General features: G+C 43.3%; 1 protein-coding gene across 2 annotated transcripts in view; it reads right to left on the bottom strand.

Moving 5' to 3' along the window:
• Positions 1 to 6,446: 6,446 nt before the first annotated feature.
• Positions 6,447 to 21,627, bottom strand: part of LOC141106176 (microsomal triglyceride transfer protein large subunit-like) — a 239,517-nt gene continuing 224,336 nt past the window's right edge. Inside the window, exon 18 of one of the 2 annotated variants that reach the window (XM_073596713.1) lies at positions 6,447 to 6,969. In XM_073596713.1, coding sequence (XP_073452814.1) covers positions 6,798 to 6,969 — 172 coding nt within the window. In that variant the 3' untranslated portion in view covers positions 6,447 to 6,797. The remainder of the gene's footprint in view (positions 6,970 to 21,627) is intronic. The other variant, XM_073596714.1, reaches the window with a different exon arrangement.

The following is a 21,627-nucleotide window of genomic DNA, read 5'->3' as shown; positions in this document are numbered from 1 at the left end:
AAAAATATAGTTTTTTTTTTTTTTCAAAATTTTCTGTCTTTTTTTTGTTTTATGGCACAAGAAATTAAAAATGCAGAGGTGATCAAATACCACTAAAAGAAAGCTCTATTTAAGGGAAAAAAATTACATCAATTTTATTTGTTTACAGTGTCGCATGACTGCACAGTTGTCAGTTAAAGTAACGCAGTGCAGTATTGCTAAAAGTGGCCTGGTCATGAAGGGGGGTAAATCTTCCGGAGGTAAAGTGGTTATTGACACTGCAGAATAAATATGGAAATATTTCAGGGACATATCCTAACTTAATTTATTTCAAAGGAAGTGTATAATGGAGATAAATGTTTTCTAGTGTGCAGCTGACAACTCCCAGTAATCCCACTCAGCAATAATGAGCTGAAATGACAGCTAACATAGAACAAGAGGCTATGCAGAAATTCTATATACATGTCAAACTTCTTTTGTACAAAAATTATTTGCTTTATTTGTGTATTTCAATACAAACTTTTGATTTTAGTTTTGAAAGCAGTAGAGAAATGTTACTTTCTGACAATCTTTTTGATGTTGTCTGTGTTTTGGTTGGGCAGTCCCCTTATCTTCCTATGTGGTCACCGGTACAGGTCAGGAAGGGAAATCTATCCAGTCCTGGTCAGGATGCGATCTGTATGGAGCCATTTTCTAGGCTAATAAGCAAAGGATTTTCAAACTAATGCCATGGGAGGCTGGACAGTGCCCTTGGGGATCCTTGTGATGTCACTGACCAAATATGATGTTACTCGGAGACCTCGTCCCTTAGTTTTCTTTAGCGGGGGAGTCCAGAAGATGTAGTTTTGGAAAGAATGAAGTGACGGGATTGGGCGTCATTCCTCGTGATTGACATATCTGTATTACTGGATGGTGATTGACAGAGGGTTTACATTGGGTGACATTTGTTTTTTTTATTAAATGACTTTTCAAAAACTCTGTGCGAGTGTGTTTTTATGTTAATTAACTTTTCACTTTTTTAGGTAGGGCAGCCATCAGAAAATTTGGGGTCCCTTACACAGCTTTAGGCCTGGGCAACCCGGTCCTGACCACCAACATTCCCCAGGGCCCACCCACTGGCTGTCCCACCGAATCCACCCACTGGCCATCTCGCTGAGTCCTTCAGTGCACCCACTTTTATTCTGACACTCTTACAACTTAATATATGAAAATGAAAAGTGTATTTCAAGTCATCAGTGCTTTCAAGATTTAACAGTAAGAAATTATATTTTAGCCAAAAAACCAAATCTCTATATAAGTGTAGCACCCCCTAGCTAGTGTGCTAGAGTGCAAAATTTGTGCTAGTGTAGGTAAAATGTTTAGGCTTGGCTGGCAGGCAAACCTGTGTTTGTTTTATCTAGGTCTGGGCAGAGACTCAGGGAAGGTTGGATGACTCACAGGCAGCACCTCTGAGACCTACCCCTACTTCTAGAAACTTGGACAAGATTGTAAAAGAATGGGAGTGGAGGTGAGGAGAAGTTGCCTGGAGTATTCATGAGGGCCCTGACTAATCCCCAACAGATGGGTTGGCAGGAGGCAGGCCCCCTCAAATGCTTAGGGTCAGCCCAGCTGGGTCAGTGGAGTTTGAGTGGAAGATAGAGACGGAATATTAGGAGGCTCTCAGTGACTCTTGAGGGTAGCCTCCTAGTTTAGGGGGGTTACCTTGGGTTTGGGAGCTTGGATGCGGAAGGGACCTTCTTAAAGCCACACAGAGGTGTCCTGACCAGTGGCACGGGTGCAGGTTTGAGAACAGCAGGGGTGAACACTGCTGGGCAAATCTTCAGGGAGGAAGACAGCTGGCTGGCTGGTGAGTTACAGTCAGGAGTACTGAAAGGCAGCCTGAGAAGACTGGGTAAGAGCAGTCTGGGATGGATGCAGAGTCAGTCTGGGAGGACCATGGAAGAGTAGCCTGGAGGGCCGGTGAAAGGGGCAGCTGCAGCCAGGTGGGCTGGCAGTGCCTGAAGAAGTGGTGCTGGGATCAGTAGCCACAGAAAGACAGCTGGGCACTAGGACTTTGCTACACAAACAAGGGGCCCATGGTCCTTGCCTGTAAAGGGCATTTGCTACCAATCTAACAGTGCCAGCTGGTCCTGGGAGTTGTAGTGTTTCAAGCAAGTGTTGTGCTGGAGGAAGCTGAGGAGTGTAAATAGTTTGCACAGAAGAAGTTGTCCTTGAAAAGTTCTGCTAAAGTCCAGTGGGTATCCTTTATTACCCTTTTCCCCATCCAAGATAAACCCACCAATAAAAATACAAAACAAAGCAATGGACTGTCCCTTGCCTCAAGTGTGCTGTGAAAATATATATAAAATATAGTGTGCCTGGCTGTACAGTATGGTGGATCCCTTTAAAATTGCAGCTCCTTAGGGTGTGCGCTACATAAGACCCCCGAGACACTGATCTCTATACAAGACCCTCCAATACCATAACCTCTATATAAGTACCCCTGAAACCTACTGACCTCTATATAAGACCCAGAGACACTGACCTATTTATAAGACCCTTCATCACAATGACCTCTATTTAAGTCCCCTGACACCTACCGACCTTATATAAGACTCCAGACACCTACCTACCTCTATTTCAGCCCCTTGACACCTACCTACCTCTATTTAAGACCCTTGGTACTCACTTTACCTCCATACAAGACCCCTGAACACTTTCTTACCTTTATGTAAGACCCCCTGACATCTTCCTACTTTTATATAAGACCCCCCAACACCTACCTACCTTTATATAAGACCCCCTGACCGCTCTCTATATTTACAGATCCCCCTCATCAATGAGTGTAGGGGAGTGATCAGAGGGGTCCCTCCCTCCCATCCAGGAATACTGACCCCTTTTAGGAGAAGAAGACCTCCGAACAGGAGAAGTGCATAGAAGCGATTAAAAAACACCCCCTCTCATCTATCCAGGAAAAGAGACAAATATAGGGAGACCCCCATCCAGGAATACAGGAACCCCCTCCCCTGCAGTTAAAGGAGACTCCCAACTAAATGGACTGCAGGGAAGTTATCAGAGAGGACCCCAACACAGACCTCCTCTGCCCACCTCCTCCAGGTTACGGAGACCCCAGCTAGGAGTTCTGCAGGGGGGTTATCAGTGGGGACCCCAAAACAGACCCTCCTCCAGGAGGAGACCCCCAGTTAGTGGGACTGCGGGGGAGTGAACTGAGGGAACCCCAACACAGACCCCCTGCCCATCTTTCTCCAGTATAGGGAGACCGCAACTAGAAGGGCAGCTGCCTTCCAAGGCCACCCCCCCCCCCCCATGATGAGGATAGTAACACAGAGTGCTGTGAGTGGAGCTGTATGGGGGCAGTGGAAAACTCTCAGAACCGAAGCAGGAGGTAGAAACCCAGCATTGTCCTGCTGCTGCTGCTGCTCTTGCTGCTTGCTCTGCTGGCCGCATCCATTCTGCCTTCCCTCCCTGTAAACAGGAAGGGAAATCCCGGCAGCTGTTGGATCCAGAGGAAAGGAAAGCTGATATGTAAGTGCTGTGAGCTCTAGTGCACCCCCTGCCTCCAGATAATATTGTTCCACCCAGGGAAAGTGCCACTTCTGCCCACCCTAGTCCAGCCATGTTCAGCAGCAACAACTCCTTGGTTTGGGCACAGGCCCAGGCCCCTTTAGGATGTCAGGTCCCCCTACATGTGTATGAGCTGCCCCCCCATGGCGGCCCTGATTATAGGTTCTATGTACAACCTACTCATTCACATGAGGGTGGCCAGTATCTGGCGGCTTAGTTATTGTTAAGTCAACAGACCCCCAAAACCACTGGTCCAAAGTTGTGGGGAATACTGTAGGTCCTTGTCCTTATCAACATCGAGACAAGATGCTTCTGGCACTCATGCAAGGTACTCCCTTTCATGTTGAAGGCATGTGGCCAGGCTGCATGGCTGAACCATGGTCTGGTAAGACAGCTGAATGGGTCGGGAGGGGATGAGTCATGGTTGTTAGGACATCAGCAGCTGCCAGTTTCCTAACAACCAGCTGGAATCAAAACTGTCCCCATATTGCAACACTGCTGGTAAATGTATCACTTTCTGCTGTCTATATGGCCATGTAGATCTGGTGAGTGGTTCATCTTACCACACGTGGTGGAGCACTTTGTGGCATGAAGAAACAGTCGTGGATATTTTCATGGTGTATGGTATTATTGTATGGACACTGAACTAAACTGCATAAAAGCTTTGAATGTATGTTATGTATAGTTGTATGGACACTGGTGGAAGAAATCTTTATGGACGCTAATTGAAAACAATTTGGCCATTTGTCCGCAAGTAATTTCCATATTTATTTTTTATCATTTTTGTTCATTTCACTTTTGTTTTATTTAAAGAGGACTGTATTTAGGGATGTGCATATAGGGATAGAAGTAGCGCCCACTGTTATGATCTGAACAGTTTGCATAGTGTTTTTTGCACCTAGTGGCAGCTGCTAATTGCACTTAAATATACTGAAGGAGGATTGGCGCCATTTATATGATACATTTTTTATTCTAAGAATATATGATTTTACATTTTGAGCATAGATACACTTTAACAGTGACCAATGTCTATGTAAAATCAAGTTTTTACGGTAAATCCAACCGGCGGCAATCAAAATGTGAACATTTCAACGCCTGCACAAAAGATAAATCATCATTCCGTAGTGACATAATGTAGCAATATAAATGTTATTTCTAAAGCTGAACATTTCGGTGTCCTGTCTGAGAATATGACTGTTATTAGAAAAGCACAGTTATACTTTCAATACTAATTTCTCTTTTATCCTTCTTTTGCTTCATGCAGTGAATTCCATATTTGCCAGATTCTGTCTGATTGGCTGCTATACACAGCTACTTTTCCTTGAGGCCTGTTGTCACTCATGCCATGCTGTCCTTGAATTACACTGCTAACTTGCAGAGAGGAAATAGGAACTACTGATTTTCTCAAGATCACAAAATTGTGGTAACTACTGAGCTGATTCATTCCCATGGATATCTACCAGGGGTAGTCTGAAAAGAAGTAGCTGTTTGCTAGAAAGAAATAAAAAAAAAAAAAAACTCCTGTTTCCTTCTGCACACATTATTATTTTTTTTAAGCAAAAGAGCCACGTTGGTGATGTACATTTGTACTGTATGTATTTTTGGAATATACTGGATGTACAGTACCTGTTAAACTGGAAATTTGAAAAAGAAATGTATTACAAAGATTTTATGAGACATGGTACAAGAGGGAATACATGGATCCAGTCTGGAACATTTCATCAGTCAGAGGAAAAGAATGTAAATACCACTGTGCACCAGGTGCAAAGGGGGAGCATACAAGTCCATAAGCTTCAGAAAGACAAATGTGTTTCAAAGAGGCCACTAAGGACTTGTTCACATGGGCAGCCAGGGGGTGGTAAAAGCAGACCATAAAAACATGGGGTTGAGCTGTGATTTTACTCCCCCCCATACCAAAGAAGAGCTTGCAGCTGCTGAGGGCTGCACACATGTTGTGTCCATGATACTTTGTGACAACATCAAAAATTAAACCACATTTGGCATTTGGCAGCCAGTATGGCCACTGAATGCAATATATTTACAGTGGCTATAGAAAAGAATCACCCCCTTTATCCTGGTGTGATGTAATCCTTCATTGACACTGTAGAGTGTGTCCAGCACAGAGCGCAGTGATCTCCTCCTCCTCCTCCATCACACAGCCTGGAGAGCCTCTACTTCATTCTCAAACTAGCTTTCCCCACACTGGATCCCCAGGATCTGCCCAAGTTTACACCAACATGCTGACCCTCCCAGTGTGGGGCCCGGGGAGCAAAGCCCAGCATCCAGACAGCGGATTCCACAACTTCCTGTTATGCTTGCCCATTGGTGGTATCCTAAGGTTTGAGAGAGCAGTCTGTGAAGTGCATTGGCGGCTTTGAGTAATTACACATGCTTTATATGACTTCTCTTGTAATAAGAGGGTCATGGCAATTTGGTAAGCAGACACTCCTACTACACTTTAGGTGATAGTGAATATTGGTGACACCTTTGGATTTAAAAACTATATCACGATTCAACTGGATTTTTTTTTTACTTTTTCACTTATTATGAATTACAAGTACATCATATGCTTGACTCATTCCTTATTTTATAGTCATCTTTCACTTTGAATTTATGTACACTATATCCACTTAGTGTGCTATTTATTACTGTCCTTTTATATTTTTATTTTTTTTAGCACAACACTTTATTACTCTATTATATTCACTGGGAAGGATATCTTCTTTAAGCGTTTGCAGCTTCTAAGATGAATATGGTTGGTGTATTTTGGGGTGCACAAGTTTGCGGTTATTTTTTATTTATTTAATGTAAGTTTACTGTCCTGCAAAGCATCATTGTATATTATGGCATTGCACAGGAAAAAAAATGTCTATTATTATTCTGTTCTTTTAAAAAACACAGAGACTTATAATGAAGTTGTGTCTTTATTAAAATTCATGTCAAGCAACATCAACTGTGAGGACCTATATATTAAGTGAAATATTAGGTAGATTGTTTCCTAGAGTCTTCGAGACTATGGCTGGTTCTCTTGTCTTCATTCAGAAAGACAAACATTTCTCCAACAATGGAAGCACACATTAAACCTCAGCTTCATATAAAGCAACTCAAGCACAGGGTGATTTTCCTTCACAATGGATTTTATTGACCTCTTCAAATTACAAAGTCATCGTGCAGCTGTGTAACAAGTTTTGTCGACATGCCTGGTAATTAGCAGGGCGCAGTACATGGCTGTGGGAGATATACATCTGTCACTGTCATGCTGTCAATTTTGTGATTACATCCTCCTCTGCCTTCAGTAAGCCACACATCTCTGAGTTAGCATAGTGAAAGGGAAAATCTCGCCCCCTCAATGTTGATTTTCTTCCTTTTCGCACAGTATGGGTTGTGTGTGCCTCTGGATAGGTTTCTGTTATAATGTATGTCTCTCTGCAGGGAGAAAGAGGAAAATAGATGTTAGTTATGAGCAGCAGATAGACATGGTATTTGTACATGCTGTTAAAAGCGTTACAAACATTTTATCAGCCTGAATCTCACGGCTTAAATACACCTCAACATCACCACAACGTTCATTTAGAATAACACCCCAATGCACTCGCACATCGCTGCTCTGACGCACATGCATTGCGCCACACCACAAAGCATAGCAACGCACTACACTGTGTTATGGTGTACTGCCTCAGAAAAAATGCTGCCTGACCATTTTTGTTCTGTTCCTATCCCAGATAGCAAGCAATTGTGTTGCAAGTTTGAAAATGACTTGCTAAATTATTGCTAGACTTGCCAGCTTCAGTTTGTTGCACAATTGCAGCAAGTCCGCATTGCATGAGACCAGATCAAGTTTCTTTGCAAACATTCTGCATGTTTGCTGCAAGTTCTGGATCAGTTATGTTATGCAATAGTCATCCCACCACAGGGGTCACTGTGGCTGAGATTTAATGCTGTAGAATTGCAGACCTCTTGCTGTAGACTCACCATTGCAACTTTGTTTTTGCTAGAGACTTGCCACGCGAATTTGCTACAAATTGGAAAAGTGTCCAGAACTTGTGGTTCAAGTTCTCTGCAAGTGTACAACTTTCCAGTGAAAATGTGCAGCAAGTTAACAAACTTACAATTCAACACTGCCACAAATTTGTGGCAAGTTATCCTTGCAATCTGGGATTATGTTGGCAAGCCCATTAAAAATTAAAAGGCCTTAATGCAACACCCATATGTTGCATTAATGCAGGGGTCTCAAACTGGCGGCCCTCCAGCTGTTGCAAAACTACAAATCCCATGAGGCATTGCAAGGCTGACAGTTACAAACATGACTCCCAAAGGCAGAGGCATGATGGGACTTGTAGTTTTGCAACAGCTGGAGGGCCGCCAGTTCGAGACCCCTGCATTAATGCAATGCATGAAAACAGAGAAGTGTGAATGGGACCTAAAAGAGCTTTTGATGGCATGTTTTAGCAGTTTATCAATACCGACCTGTTATACATTTCTGTAATACTCCCTGTCACACCACACAGGGATATGAGAGAGTTTAAAATTTTAGTAGTGCTCTTCAAAGAGACAGGAATTCTTTAGAGAGGGTGTAAAGAAGGATTGTAGGGGATGCAAACCAAGAAGATGTAGTGTGCAGGATCTCCGATTCTCCATCTGTGCATGTGAGAAGACATTGGGGTATGCATTGAGCTCTTGGACTGGGAACTGGCTCAACAACCCAGTTCCAAGGTGGCTCATTTTACTGTAGGCCACCAGCTGAAGGGTTAGACCCTGTAGAGCAGCTAGGAACCTCCTATATGACTCACAGAGGAGGTGACTGGAAACACATCTTTTTTTGGTGTTTGGTGTCCTGTTGGAGTACACGCTTTGTGGAATCATGGACAAGGCACTTGAGGCAAAACAGCGGGAGGAAGAGGAGGACTTCCTTACCTCTGAAGGCCTCCTTTATCCACATAGCATTTCTGCAGGCCCACCAAACACACAGGAAAAAGAAGAGGAGGAGGATTGTGTCAGCATGGATGAAGAGCAGCAGCAGTCTTCAAGGGATGGTTTTCAGTCCCCAGAAACCCAAGGAGTTGTAGGTGGCTGGGAAGAGGTAAGTATGGATCATGTGATCCTTAGTGACCCAGAGGATTCAGAATTGAATGCCTCTGCAAACTTACACTGCATGGCCTCCCTGATTCTGCAAAGCCTGAAAAAGGACCCTAGGATTCGTGGTATCAAGGAGAGGGATCATTACTGGCTGTCAACCCTTCTTGATCCAGGTTACAAGGGTAAGGTTGCAGAACTCATCCTGCCTTCGCAGAGGGAGCAGAGGATGAAACATCTTCAGGAGGCCTTGAATAAAGGTTTGTGCAACGCATTTACAGACCCTGGGAGGTTACAATTTCCTGGTGCTGGACAAGGTGTTGCTCATGCTTCGTTCAATCAGAGGAAGAGCGGTGGAGAAGGTGGCCAGCTGACCGATGCCTCTAAACAATTCTTCAGTCTTTTTCAGTCCTCAGCGCCAAGGTCTGATCAGTTCAAGCAACCATCACCAGCATCTGCATTAACGCTGGTGATCCACTGGGTTAAAGCATCCACTGGGTACCTGAGTCTTGAGGATGGACCACTGGCCAGAACTTGCTCAATATGCAATTGAGCTACTGGCCTGTCCTGCATCCAGCGTGCTTTCTGAACGCACATTCAGTGCTGCTGGAGGTTTTGTAACGGATCAAAGAGTGCGCCTGTCCACAGACTCCGTTGATAGGCTCACATTCATAAAAATGAATCAGTCTTGGATCAGCAGCTATCAAGCAACCGATACTGATGTAACTGATTGAATTTGCTATGGATGTGGGATCCCTTGAAGACTGCCTATGCTGACTATCCTATTCCCCCTCAATCTTGATGATGCAAGCTTCTAACAATATTTTTGGTTTAGGGCACTACCACCACCGCAAGCCCAATTTTTCTGCCCGTTTAACAGGGGCATGTAATTACAATTTTTGATCTAATATTTCAATGCAGGGCCCGTTCCTGCACCCAACAAGAGTAACTGTGATGGCTTACAGTGTTCTGGTACCACCAACTGTCAGGGCTGGGCTCAGCCCTTCCTTCTCTGAGCTGGCTGCTCAGTTGTCGGCTAATTGCCAGCTCCTATCTCTCCACAGTGACTCACCTGTTGATGATATCCTGCTCGTCAGTCCTGCCTACTTAAGCCATCCAGCCCAGATGATTTCTGCCTCTGGCTTGGTCACATCTCTAGAGACGCTATCCTGTGTTCCTGTTAAAGACTTGCTTGGCTGACATTCCTTCTGGCTCCAGATCCTGCTTGCTATTCTACTACGCTCATCTCTGGCTCCCTGACGTTTTGGCTTGTCTGACTATCCGTTCCGGTTCCTGGACTCTGGCTATGTTTTGACTATGTTTACTCCGTTTTCCTTTTTTTATTATTATTAAACAAGTGAGATTTAACTGTACTTCTGTCTCAGTCTGATTCATGGTTTCTGACACCAACACATAAGGCCCAATTTTCTGCAGAGTATATAGGGCAGGCCATATAGTGTATATATACTGCTGTTCAGAATATATAATGCCCGGGGGCCTGGGGGACCCCCACGCCATTTTTTTTTTTAAATTTGGGTGCGGGTTGCCCTATCCATACCAGACCTGAAGGGTATAATAATAAGCATTATTAAAATCACTGCTCCCAAAAAAACGTCAGTTTTTAAAACTTTTTTTTGCATTGATACTTGTCCCCTGGGGCAGGACCCGGGTCCCCAAACACTTTTTTATGGCAATAACTTGCATACAAGCCTTTAAAATTAGCACTTTTGATTTTTCATGTTCGTGTCCTATAGACTTTAACGGTGTTCGCGTGTTTGAACAAATTTTTTGCCTGTTCGCATGTTCTGCTGCGAACCGAACCGGGGGGTGTTCGGGTTATCCCTACTCGAGAGCCAGCCTGTGCTTGCATTGGGGCTGAGGGCTCTTGAGAGGAGTACTATAGCAGGGTGTTGTGATGTTTTCAGGGAGCTATGTACAGCACCCTTTTCCCCAGCAACTATCTGCCTACATTGCATAGCGAAGCACAGTGACCTACTGATTATACCACTGGATCTAACACACTCAGTCCTAGTGCAATCAAAGAACTTGTATTGAAATAATGCCAAAACAATTCACAAATTACCCCGTGGAAAGGCAGCACAAGCGGGAACACTCACAGTTCCAACAGTGTGTAGAGAGAGAGACGAACTGACAGCGTCTGTAGAGCGGGGAAGAATGCAGCTTGGCCATTTTGTGCCCAACAGGCAGGTGTCCAGAGAGGTTGCAAGCCCTACACTTTCTCTTCTCATCAGGATCCTTTCCCTGAGGCTAGTACTGTCCCTACCGGGGGGGGGGGTTACCTGTCCCTCGACCAACTTGTAAATGTGTGCCAAACCTAGGAGCCAGGGCCTTTAATTGGCTCTGTCTAAACCAAGATGGCTTCCAGAGTCACATGGGGCTGCAGCATCCATATGGATGCTTCCCCAGTGACCCAGGAGACCATACAGGAACTGTGTTCCTCTTGACTCCTTCTCCAACTGTAGTGCCGCTGTGGAAGAGTACCACCTGCAGTGAAGAAAGTAGACTGCACCTGCCTAAAAGCTTACCAATTATTACATGGGCTGGCTGCATTTATTTTCTAGGCTATTTTGCCTCTGATTTCACCTGGTGATTTGGCCAGTAACACACCTCCTGTATTAGAATACCTCTACTCTGGATAAAGGCGCACAGGGGGCACCTTTGGACAGCAACATTGTCAGTCTAGGAGAAGGGGAGTGTTAGATGTAGTAGCAGATTTAAATACAGTAACAAATTGAAGCCAAACTCCAGCTAACACTTATAAGCAGTTACAGCAAACTTTTTTTTTATCGTTTTGGGTTAAAGGTTTAAAAAACGGACCTTTGTAAGCACCCCTATCAGTGTTTTAGGCATGCACCTATATATACAGTATATATACACATACACACACATGTGTGTTTGAGCTTTGGGGTGCACATCCTAATGCAATAAGCATATGGTCAATGTTGAATGGTTTGTCTCCTCCCTGTAACAGATACAGTGCCTTGAAAAAGTATTCACACCCCTTGACATTTTCCACATTTTGTCATGTTACAACCAAAAACAAATATATTTTATTGGGATTTTATGTGATAAACCAACACAAAGTGGCACATATTTGTAATGTGGAAGGAAAATGATAATTGGTTTTCAAAATGTTTTACAAAAAAACATGTGAAAAGTGTGGCGTGCATTTGTATTCAGCCCCCCTGAGTCAACACTTTGTAGAACCACCTTTCGCTGCAATTACAGCTGCAAGTCTTTTTGAGTATGTCTCTACCAGCTTTGCACATCTAGAGAGTGACATTTTTGCCCATTCTTTGCAAAATAGCTCAATCTCTGTCAGATTGGATGGGTCTGTGAACAGCAAATTTCAAGTCTTGCCACAGATTCTCAATTGGATTTAGGTCTGGACTTTGACTGGGCCATTCTATCTCATGAATATGCTTTTATCTAAACCATTCCATTGTAGCTCTGGCTGTATGTTTAGGGTCATTGTCCTGCTGGTGAACCTCTGCTCCAGTCTGAAGTCTTTTGCAGACTCTAAACATGTTTTCTTCTAAGATTGCCCTGTATTTGGCTCCATCCATCTTCCCATCAACTCTGACCAGCTTCCCTGTCCCTGCTGAAGAAAAGCATCCTCACAACATGACGCTGCCATCACCATGTTTCATGGTTGGGATGGTGTGTTCAGGGTGATGTGTAGTGTTAGTTTTCCGCAAACACATAGCATTTTGCTTTTAAACGAATAAGTTCAATTTTGGTCTCAACTGACCAGAGCACCTTCTTCCACATGTTTGTTGTGTCCCCACATGGCTTCCCACAAACTGCAAACGGGACTTCTTATGGCTTTCTTTCAACAATGGCTTTCTTCTTGCCACTCTTCCATAAAGGCCAGATTTGTGGAGTGCACTAGTTGTCCTGTGGAAAGATTCCCCTACCTGAGCTGTGGATCTCTGAAGCTCCTCCATAGTTATTATGGGCCTCTTGGCTGTTTCTCTGCTGAATGCTGTCCTTGTCTGGCCTGTCAGTTTAGGTGGACAGTCATGTCTTGGTAGGATTGCAGTTGTAATAAATGAAAAAAAGGCAATGTGGCGCTACTAGAGAATGAAGTGTAACAGAGGAGTAATAAACAAAAACAAAAAAGAACAAATGACTAAAATGGAGCCACAATGAATAGATAGGGCTGTGTGCATCACAGTGGATGTGAGTAACATAAAGTCCACAGAGATATGAATAGTGAATTCTTCCTATGGGGGTGTCTTCAGTTGAATAGAGTGCTTGTCTGTAGTCAATTGCTATGACACTTAAAAGATAAATAAATGCTCTTACCAACTGTGGTGGACCCTAAATGTCATACGACAGAGGGGTCATACAGGCTTGGGATCCAATAGAGTATGGATCAGGGGATGTTCAGGTATTTAACGTAGAAAGGTCAGGCGAATCTGATACAGTACCCCAGCTCTTGGTCTCATCTGAGCTATTGCAATTCGTCATGATTATTGCTCTCCTTGCCCGGCCTGTCAGTTTAGGTGAACGGCCATGTCTTGGTAGGATTGCAGTTGTGCCATACTCTCTATTTTTGGATTATAAATTGAACAGTGCTCTGTGAGATGTTCAAAGTTTGGGATATTTTTTTTATAACCTAACCCTGCTTTAAACTTCACCACAACGTTATCCCTGACCTGTCTGCTGTGTTCCTTGGCCTTCATGATGCTGTTTATTCACGAAGGTTCTCTAACAAACCTCTGAGGGCTTCACAGAACAGTTATATTTATACTGAGATTAAATTACACACAGGGGGACTCCGTTTACTAATTAGGTGACTTCTAAAGGCAATTGGTTCCACTAGATTTTAGTTAGGGTAAAGGGGGCTGAATACAAATGCACACCACACTTTTCACATATTTATTCGTAATAAATTTGGAAAAACATTTATTTTCCTTCCACTTCACAATTTTGTGTTGGTCTATCACATAAAATCCAGATACAATACATTTATATTCATGACAAAATGTGGAAAATTTTAAAGGGTATGAATACTTTTTCAAGGCATAATAAAGATTTGCTTTGGGGTTTAATACCACTTTAATAAATAACACAAATCACATATAATTTGTGAACTTGCGGAACTTTAAATGTGAAGGCTTTTTTGGTGGTGCAGTTTATAAATTGCCCAGTGCACCGTATACATTTAGAAGCAGCCATCTATTTGTGAGACAGTGCCATTAAAGGGATGCTTTTTGCTGCCGTAGGGCAGATGTACTATTCTCTGTAAGCAGTAATATCTCTTCTTTGTGGCTTGTGATAAAGCAGACTATTGGTAAACCAGGCCACTCTCATCTGTTTTTTATCAGCAATCTAATAGGAACATGAGTCATATTTTGTCTGGGGAAATATAATTCTGGGTGGCTTTTACAGCATAAAAATCTGGACGACTGTTAAATAATGCAAGAGATGAAGTGATTCAAGGTTTTCACTGCAAATATTATTATTTTATCTATAATTATCTATAAGGCAGCTGTAAGCCTTAAAGAAACAGGACTAGATTAAAGTATGCCTTATCTTCTGAGGGAATAAGCCCTGAATTAAAAAAAATATATATATGATCTGTGGTCTTTTGGAAATAATTCTTCAAAAGTTATGTATATTTTTTTATTGGGCTTACAAATTAAATTTTGGGTTTTACAAATATTATCTTCCTGCTCTATTAGTTAAATAGATACTCTAGGAAAAAATAAAAATAAGAAATAAACCAGTGAACTGATAATTTTTTTTTTTTTATATTTTGTTATAAAAAATGTAAAACAGGTAATTTTTCTCCTTCATTGATGTACGCTGATGAGGCGGCAGTGATGGGCACTGATAGGTGGCAATGATGGGCACTGATCAGTTACACTGATAGGCACCACTGCTAGGTGGCACTGATTGGCACTACTGGTGGGCATTGATAGCTGGCACTTGTGGGCATTGATAGGTGGTACTTGTGGGCACTGATAGGTGGCACTGTGGGCAGTGTTAGGTGGCACTGTTAGGTGGCACTGATGAGGCAGATGTGCCTCTTCCACTTCGGGACCGATGTCCCTCACATCTGAGCCGGTGATCGTTTTTTTTTTCTACTCACGCTGTTAGCGTGAGTAGAAAAAAAAAACGATTACCGATCTTTTGTTTACATCATGTGATAAGCTGTCATTGGCTGACAGCTGATCACATGGTAAGGGGCCAGGACCGGTCCCTTCCTTAGATCGGTGATCACCCGAGTCTCAGTGACTCGGTGATCACAGCGGAGTGCGTGCACAGGGGAGGCCGTCATATGACGGCCTCCCGGGAATTCAGGTCCGCGCTGTGGCCGTCATTCGGCCATAGCGCGGATGCCAAGTGGTTAAACACAACGGCCTACCTGAGTATTGTTGTTGACCATGTCCATCCCTTTATGACTACAGTGTACCCATCTTCTGATGACTGCTTCCAGCAGGATAATGCACTATGTCACAAAGCTCAAATCATCTCACCACTGGTTTCTTGAACATGACAATGAGGTCACTGTACTCCAATGGCCTCCACACTCACCAGATCTCGATCCAATAGAGCACCTTTGGGATGTGGTGGAACGGGAGATTCACATTATGGATGTGCAGCCAACAAATCAGCAGCAACTGCGTGATGTTATGTCAATACAGACCAAAATCTCTGAGGAATGTTTCCAACACCTTGTTGAATCTATGCCACGAAGAATTAAGGAAGTTCTGAAGGCAAAAGGGGGTCCAACCCAGTACTAGAAAGGTGTACCTAATAAAGTGGCCGGTGAGTGGATATTGAGCCCTTCCTTGATTAACCCAGGTTTCTATGTTTTTTTCTCAGAGGGCCTAGGACCTCGTATTACATAGTCATAGTTATATACAATCCATCTTCCCTCAAAACGATTCATAATATTTAACCCCTTCAATACCAGGCACTTTGGCCCCTTCCTGCCCAGGACAATTTTCAGCTTTCAGCGCTGTCACACTTTGAATGACAATTGTGCGGTCATGCTACACTGTACCCAAACAAAGTTTTTATCATTTTCTTCTCACAAATAGAGCTTTCTTTTGGTGGTATTTGATCACCTCTGCTGGTTTTTTTTTTTTTTTTGATAAACAAACTAAAAAAGACCAACATTTTTGAAAAAAAAACAGTTTTTCTTAGTTTATGTCATAAAATGTTGTTTTCCCCTTCACTGACGGGCACTAATGAGGCGGCACTGATGAGGCGGCACTGATGAGGCGGCACTGATAAGGTGGCACTGATGAGGCGGCACTGATTAGGTGGCACTGATGGGCACTGATGAGGAGGCACTGATATGTAGAATTGATGGGCACTGATATGCAGCACTGATGGGTGGCACTGATGGGCACTGACAGGCAGGTGTGATGGGCACTGACAGGCAGCACTGATTGGCACTGACAGGTGGTCCTGATTGGCACTGACAGGTGACACTGACAGGTGGCACTGATGGGCAGCACTGATGATGAGGTACTGATGTGTTACTGACAGGTGTTACTGCTGGGTACTGATTGGCACTGTGGTGGTCTCTTGAAGGCTTTTTTTGGGGGGGAATGCTGGGCACTGATTGGTAGCTTATTTGCACATCTGAGGGGGCTGTGCTGATAATCAATGTGCTGATTATCAGCACAGACCCCCCCCCCCCTCCGCCGATCGGCTCTCCCTGTCAGCGAGAACCGAGAAATGCCACTTACTGGCACTTCCTGGTTCACACTGTGATTGGTCAAGGCTGATTACATGGTAAGAAGCCTCTGACAGAGGCTTCTTATCACGATCGGAGATGTGGGGTGTCAGACTGACACGGGCGCTCACCGGCATGTTATCCTGCTGGACGTCATATGAAGCCCAGTCAGGATAAAAGAACCACTTCCCGGCCGTCATTCTGCATAAGTGGTTAAAGTACAGTATAACTAAAGGCAAACCTTTTTTTTTTGTATTGGATACTGCAAAGGTATTAGAATCCCTGTCAGGTTTTTATTACTGTCTGTGCCCCTATTAGGGAAATTCATCCTCTCCATTTTTCCTGTTTACCATTATCATTAAAAAGCAAAGGAAAGCCCCAAAACTAATCGAGGGGACATCTTCGAAGAGGATATCCTTAGTTTTCAGGGATTTTCTCTCACTTTCTGTTTTGGCTATGGGACAAGAAGTGAAGGGAAACATCTCTAATGGTGCACAGATGGTAAAAAATAAATCAATAGGGGTTATATTCCTCCCTTAATCCAAAATGAAAAAAGTTTTGCCTCTAGTTCTACTTTAATCTGTTAGAAGCCTATGCATCACTTCTTCTCTACACCTGTTCAATGTGTTGAATTTATAAGCTTGTGTGAGAGTTCAGAAAACAGGGGGAGGAGAGCTGAAGTTACATATTGCAGAGCTCAGTGAGAAGAGCTCTGAGAGCTGATTGGAGGGACGAGGCACCCCCCCCCACACACACACACACACACACAGGAACAGCACTCAGGCTGTCAATCTGCTGGAGCTCCCTCCCTGGTCACCTTTTTTTTCTTGGTGTCAGGAAAAATTGTCAGAAGTGATTCATGCTGATAGCAGAGGAATTAATCAACAGACGAATGACACGTAGTGCTCTTAATTGAAACAAGTAAACACTATAGAGGGATATGTTTTGTTCACATTTCATGTCTGAGGTTTACAACCACTTTCAAGTAAACCCATTCTTTCCCAGTTCAGCAGTTTCACCTTTATGGGGATCTAACCAGATGCACATACAGTATATACCTTTCCTTTCATCCTTTGTTGAAGGTGATAAACAGTGATCCCTGTGAAGTCTTTCCCACCTCCATGGGACAAAACTGGGCGCCTACTGCCTAAGAGGCCAACTGCCTAGCCCCAGTGCTCTCACATGTGAAGAAAGGTAAGTGAGTAACATAATACACCTTACCTGCAAGTACCAGGTACTTTCTTTCTCTCCCAATAGCAAAACAGAACTATGGGGTGCTGGAAAAGCAACAGCAAGCAGGTTTTTATACTGTGAACTATATATACTGTATGCATTATACCTATCTGTGCAGCAGGTAGCTCTGCAGTGTTATAGTGTGTTATCTATGGTAATGTAATCACAGGATTCTCTGTCTTTGTTCAGTGTGCACTTGTTTGTATTCAGTTTTCCACATGAATAAAGATATGTTCTGATGTTCCTCCATGAAAGTAAAGCATATTGCTGTATACAACAAGCTTCCAGCGCATTATATCAATACTTAGCAGAACAGGTTATGGGACCCAGAGCACCCAGCAGGCACCCAGCAGGCACTGGTTATGGCACAACAGGTTATGGGACCCAGAGCACCCAGCAGGCACCCAGCAGGCACTGGTTATGGCACAACAGGTTATGGGACCCAGAGCACCCAGCAGGCACCCAGCAGGCACTGGAGCAAAGAATTCTACAATACTGTGAGTACTGTATATAAGCTGCTGAAAGATGGCAAGTGGTTCAGATGTGAAGTTTGCAAAAGCAAAACTGAACAATGTCAATTACCAGCTGTGGAAGTTTAAACTAGAAATGCTTCTGAACAAGGATGACTTGTGGCAAGTGCTGAATACAGACAGACCCACAAATGGAGACAGAGAACTGGGACAGGAAGGATAGACAGGCAAAAGTGACTATAAGCTTACTAGTGGAAGATGACCAGCTTATCCACATAAGAACAGGGAAAACAGCTAAACATATGTTGAATTTGGGCTGATAGTATATGTCTAAACACTGCAAAATTCATCCGGCTGCTTCTGTCTTCTGTCACATCATCAATAAACACCAATGACCCAGTGCCACTGGAAGCCATTCATGCCTATTCCATCACACTGCCTCCAGCATGTTTTACAGAGGTTGTGTGCTTTGGATCATGAGCTATTCAAAGCCTTCTCCATACTTTTTTCTTCCCGTCCCTCTGTTATAGATTAATCTTAGTTTCAAAATCCATCCAAAGAATGCTTTTCCAGAACTGGTCTGGCTTTTTTAGATGTTTTTTGGCTAATCTGGCCAATGAATGGTTTACACCTTGTGGTGAACCCTCTGTATTTGCTCTCGTGAAGTCTCTTGATTGTAGACTTTGACAATGATACACCCACCTCCTGGAAAGTGTCCAGGAGGTGGAGTGGGTGTGAATTTTCTTTACCATGGAGAGGATCCTATGATCATCCACTACTGTTGTCTTGTGTGAACGTCCAGGTCTTTTTATGTTGCTGAGCTCAGCAGTGCGTTCTTCTTTCCTCAGAATGTACCAACTGTGGATTTGACCACTCCTAATGTTGCTGATATCTCTGATGGATTGGTTTCCTTTTTGAAGCCTTACAATGGCCTGTTTCACTTGCATAGACAGCTCCTTTGAACGCATGACTTAGGTTCACAGCAATAGATCCCTAATGCAAATACCACACTTAGAATCAACTTTAGACCTTTTACATGCTTAATTGATGAGAAATAATGAAGAAGTAGCCCATACCTGCCCATAAGGCAGCTTTTGATTCAATTGTCCAATTACTTTTGGTCCCTTGAAAAAGGGGGGATAGCTAATCTTAAGAGCTGTAATTCCTAAACTTATTCTCTGATTTGGATTTGCATACCCTCAAATTAAACCTGAGAGTGTGCACTTTCAACTCATATCCATTAAATAACGATAGCTTAAATATGTTTTGGTAAGTAACTGAAAATTCTAAACTGCCTGTGTATGTATGCATACACATTTTATATATATATATATATATATATATATATATATATATATATATATATATATATACAGGGCTTTTTTTCTCAGAGAATACGTGCAGGAACCCCCCCTTCTAAGTCACCCCTTGCAAAATAGATCCCCTGCAGCCAGCAACATTAGATACCCCAGCAATAATAGTTTCCTCACACAACAAGGCCCCCCCCCCGCCCCAGCAACAATAGACCCCCAGCAGCAACAACAGATTTCCCAGCAGCCAGCATCAATAGACCCTCCAGCAGCCAGCAACAATAGACATCTCTCTCAACAATAGATTCCTTTCAGCAACAACAGACCAGCCAGGAATATAAAACCCCCTCCCAGCAACAATAGATCCTCCACCAGCAACAATAGACCCCTGCGCAAAAATAGAACCCCACCAGCGTAGTCGCTACAGACTATAGATCCCCCAGAGGCAATCATCAATAGACCCTCCAGCACATCCCCAGCACCCCTTGCCATTACACAAATTTAGTGCTGGAATTGCCGGAACTGCGTTCCCCCACGTTCCCCCTGAAAAAAAGCCCTGTATATATATATATATATATATATATATATATATATATATATATATATATAATACACACAATTTATTTGTGCTGATCATAGCACAGAACCTCTTAAATAAAAAAAAAATTAACTGTATGCTCTTTACCTTGTCATAATAAGTTTGTCAGTGGGATTCCAGTGAACACAGACTCCCGCTGGCAATTTTGTGAAATAACCTTGTAGTACTGCAGTTACAAGTCTATTAACATTATTTTTTTTACTGCAGCTCACATGAAACTAACATTTCCAATGCAATTGAAATCTATTTTCCTCTCAGCAGGCAGATTGCACTATACCACCTACATTTCCTGACACAGCCTATTCCATTTTATAGGACCAGTAAATCTAATACAAACTTCTAATACAGAGACTCTGTACTTGCACCCGCCGAAGAGTCTTCTGAGTGTCTCACTTTTTTTGTTTTTATCAAATCAACAAAAGTTATGGAATATTTTAGTGGATTTAATGTGAATGAATTGTTGGCCAGGTGGGCACTGGTTTACTTTGGATTAATCTCTGACTGTATGTCAAATTTTAGGCCGCCCAAGGACATTAGATGATGGCCCCTCGATGCAGCCCTTTTGGATGGATTAGGAGACAATGTTATGTGTGTAGGGCAACCCCTGACCCATAGTTATTTGGAGAACAAAGGAAATTGGATTGGTTAAAAAAAACCTTTAGAGCCCATTCACACAGGGGCAACACGACTTCCAGCACGACTTTGGGAGGCAACTTGGACACGACTTGAGTATGAATCACAGCACGACTTGGGGCAACTTACAACACAACTTGAAGTCGCCTCCAGGACAGGGAACTTTACAAGTGGCCAATCAGAGCTAATCAGCTGTGTGTGAGAAGGAGGGGGCTGGCTGTTTAGTGGAGGAAATTACTTTCTGTTTCTTTTCTGCTTCCTGTAAAGTTGCCTCAGTATGAACAGTGATCAGACTTGGAGGCAACTTCCATTGAAATCAATGGGTACAAGTTGCCTTCAAGTCGGATTGAAGTAGTACAGGAACCTTTTCTGAAGTCGGAGCGACTGCAGTAGTGTGCATTAAGACAGATCCATTCACTTACATTGATTTTTTCATGTAGCGCGACTTGAGGCGACTAGGGGCGACTTGAAGTCGGATCCAAAGTTGCCCCTGTGTGAATGGGCTCTTACAGTACATGATTTCTTCTGTTTCCCCAAAATGAGGTAGTGTCAGATCTGTTGTACATGCCTCCTCCCTGTGGTGCCTTAGGCATGTAACAGCTGGTAAGAAGGAGTTTAATGTGTTTCCTTTAAGGATGACCTCCTCCTGATACCCCCAGGAAGTGATGTCTCAATCGTGTGAGATGGGCTAGGGCACATCTGCAAGAGACTGGATTGTCACGACTCATATAGGCTGCACTAGAGTATGAGTATGCAGGTTCCTGAACACAAGTGACATGTGTAAACCTTTTTTGATGGAGATGGAGCCATAGTTTGCAACCACAGATTCACAATACAAAGCCCTGTGAAGATGTAACTCCCAAACTTTATGGGGGGGGCATTGGTGATGCATTGCATTAGGGTGATGGAGTCCTGGGGTACAGCCCACAATCTGTACACATGGAGAGCAGATAAGGTGACTCAGGCAGAAGGAGTGATTGAAAGCAGTCCCCTCCAGTGGGGGACATCTCAATTTCACCCTCTCTGGCAGGACTCCATATAAATAGT

This window comes from Aquarana catesbeiana, linkage group LG08 (assembly GCF_042186555.1).
Source record: "Aquarana catesbeiana isolate 2022-GZ linkage group LG08, ASM4218655v1, whole genome shotgun sequence".
NCBI lineage: Eukaryota > Metazoa > Chordata > Amphibia > Anura > Ranidae > Aquarana > Aquarana catesbeiana.
The sequence above is the reverse complement of the archived record's forward strand: the minus strand, read 5'-3'. Positions and strand labels throughout refer to the sequence as shown.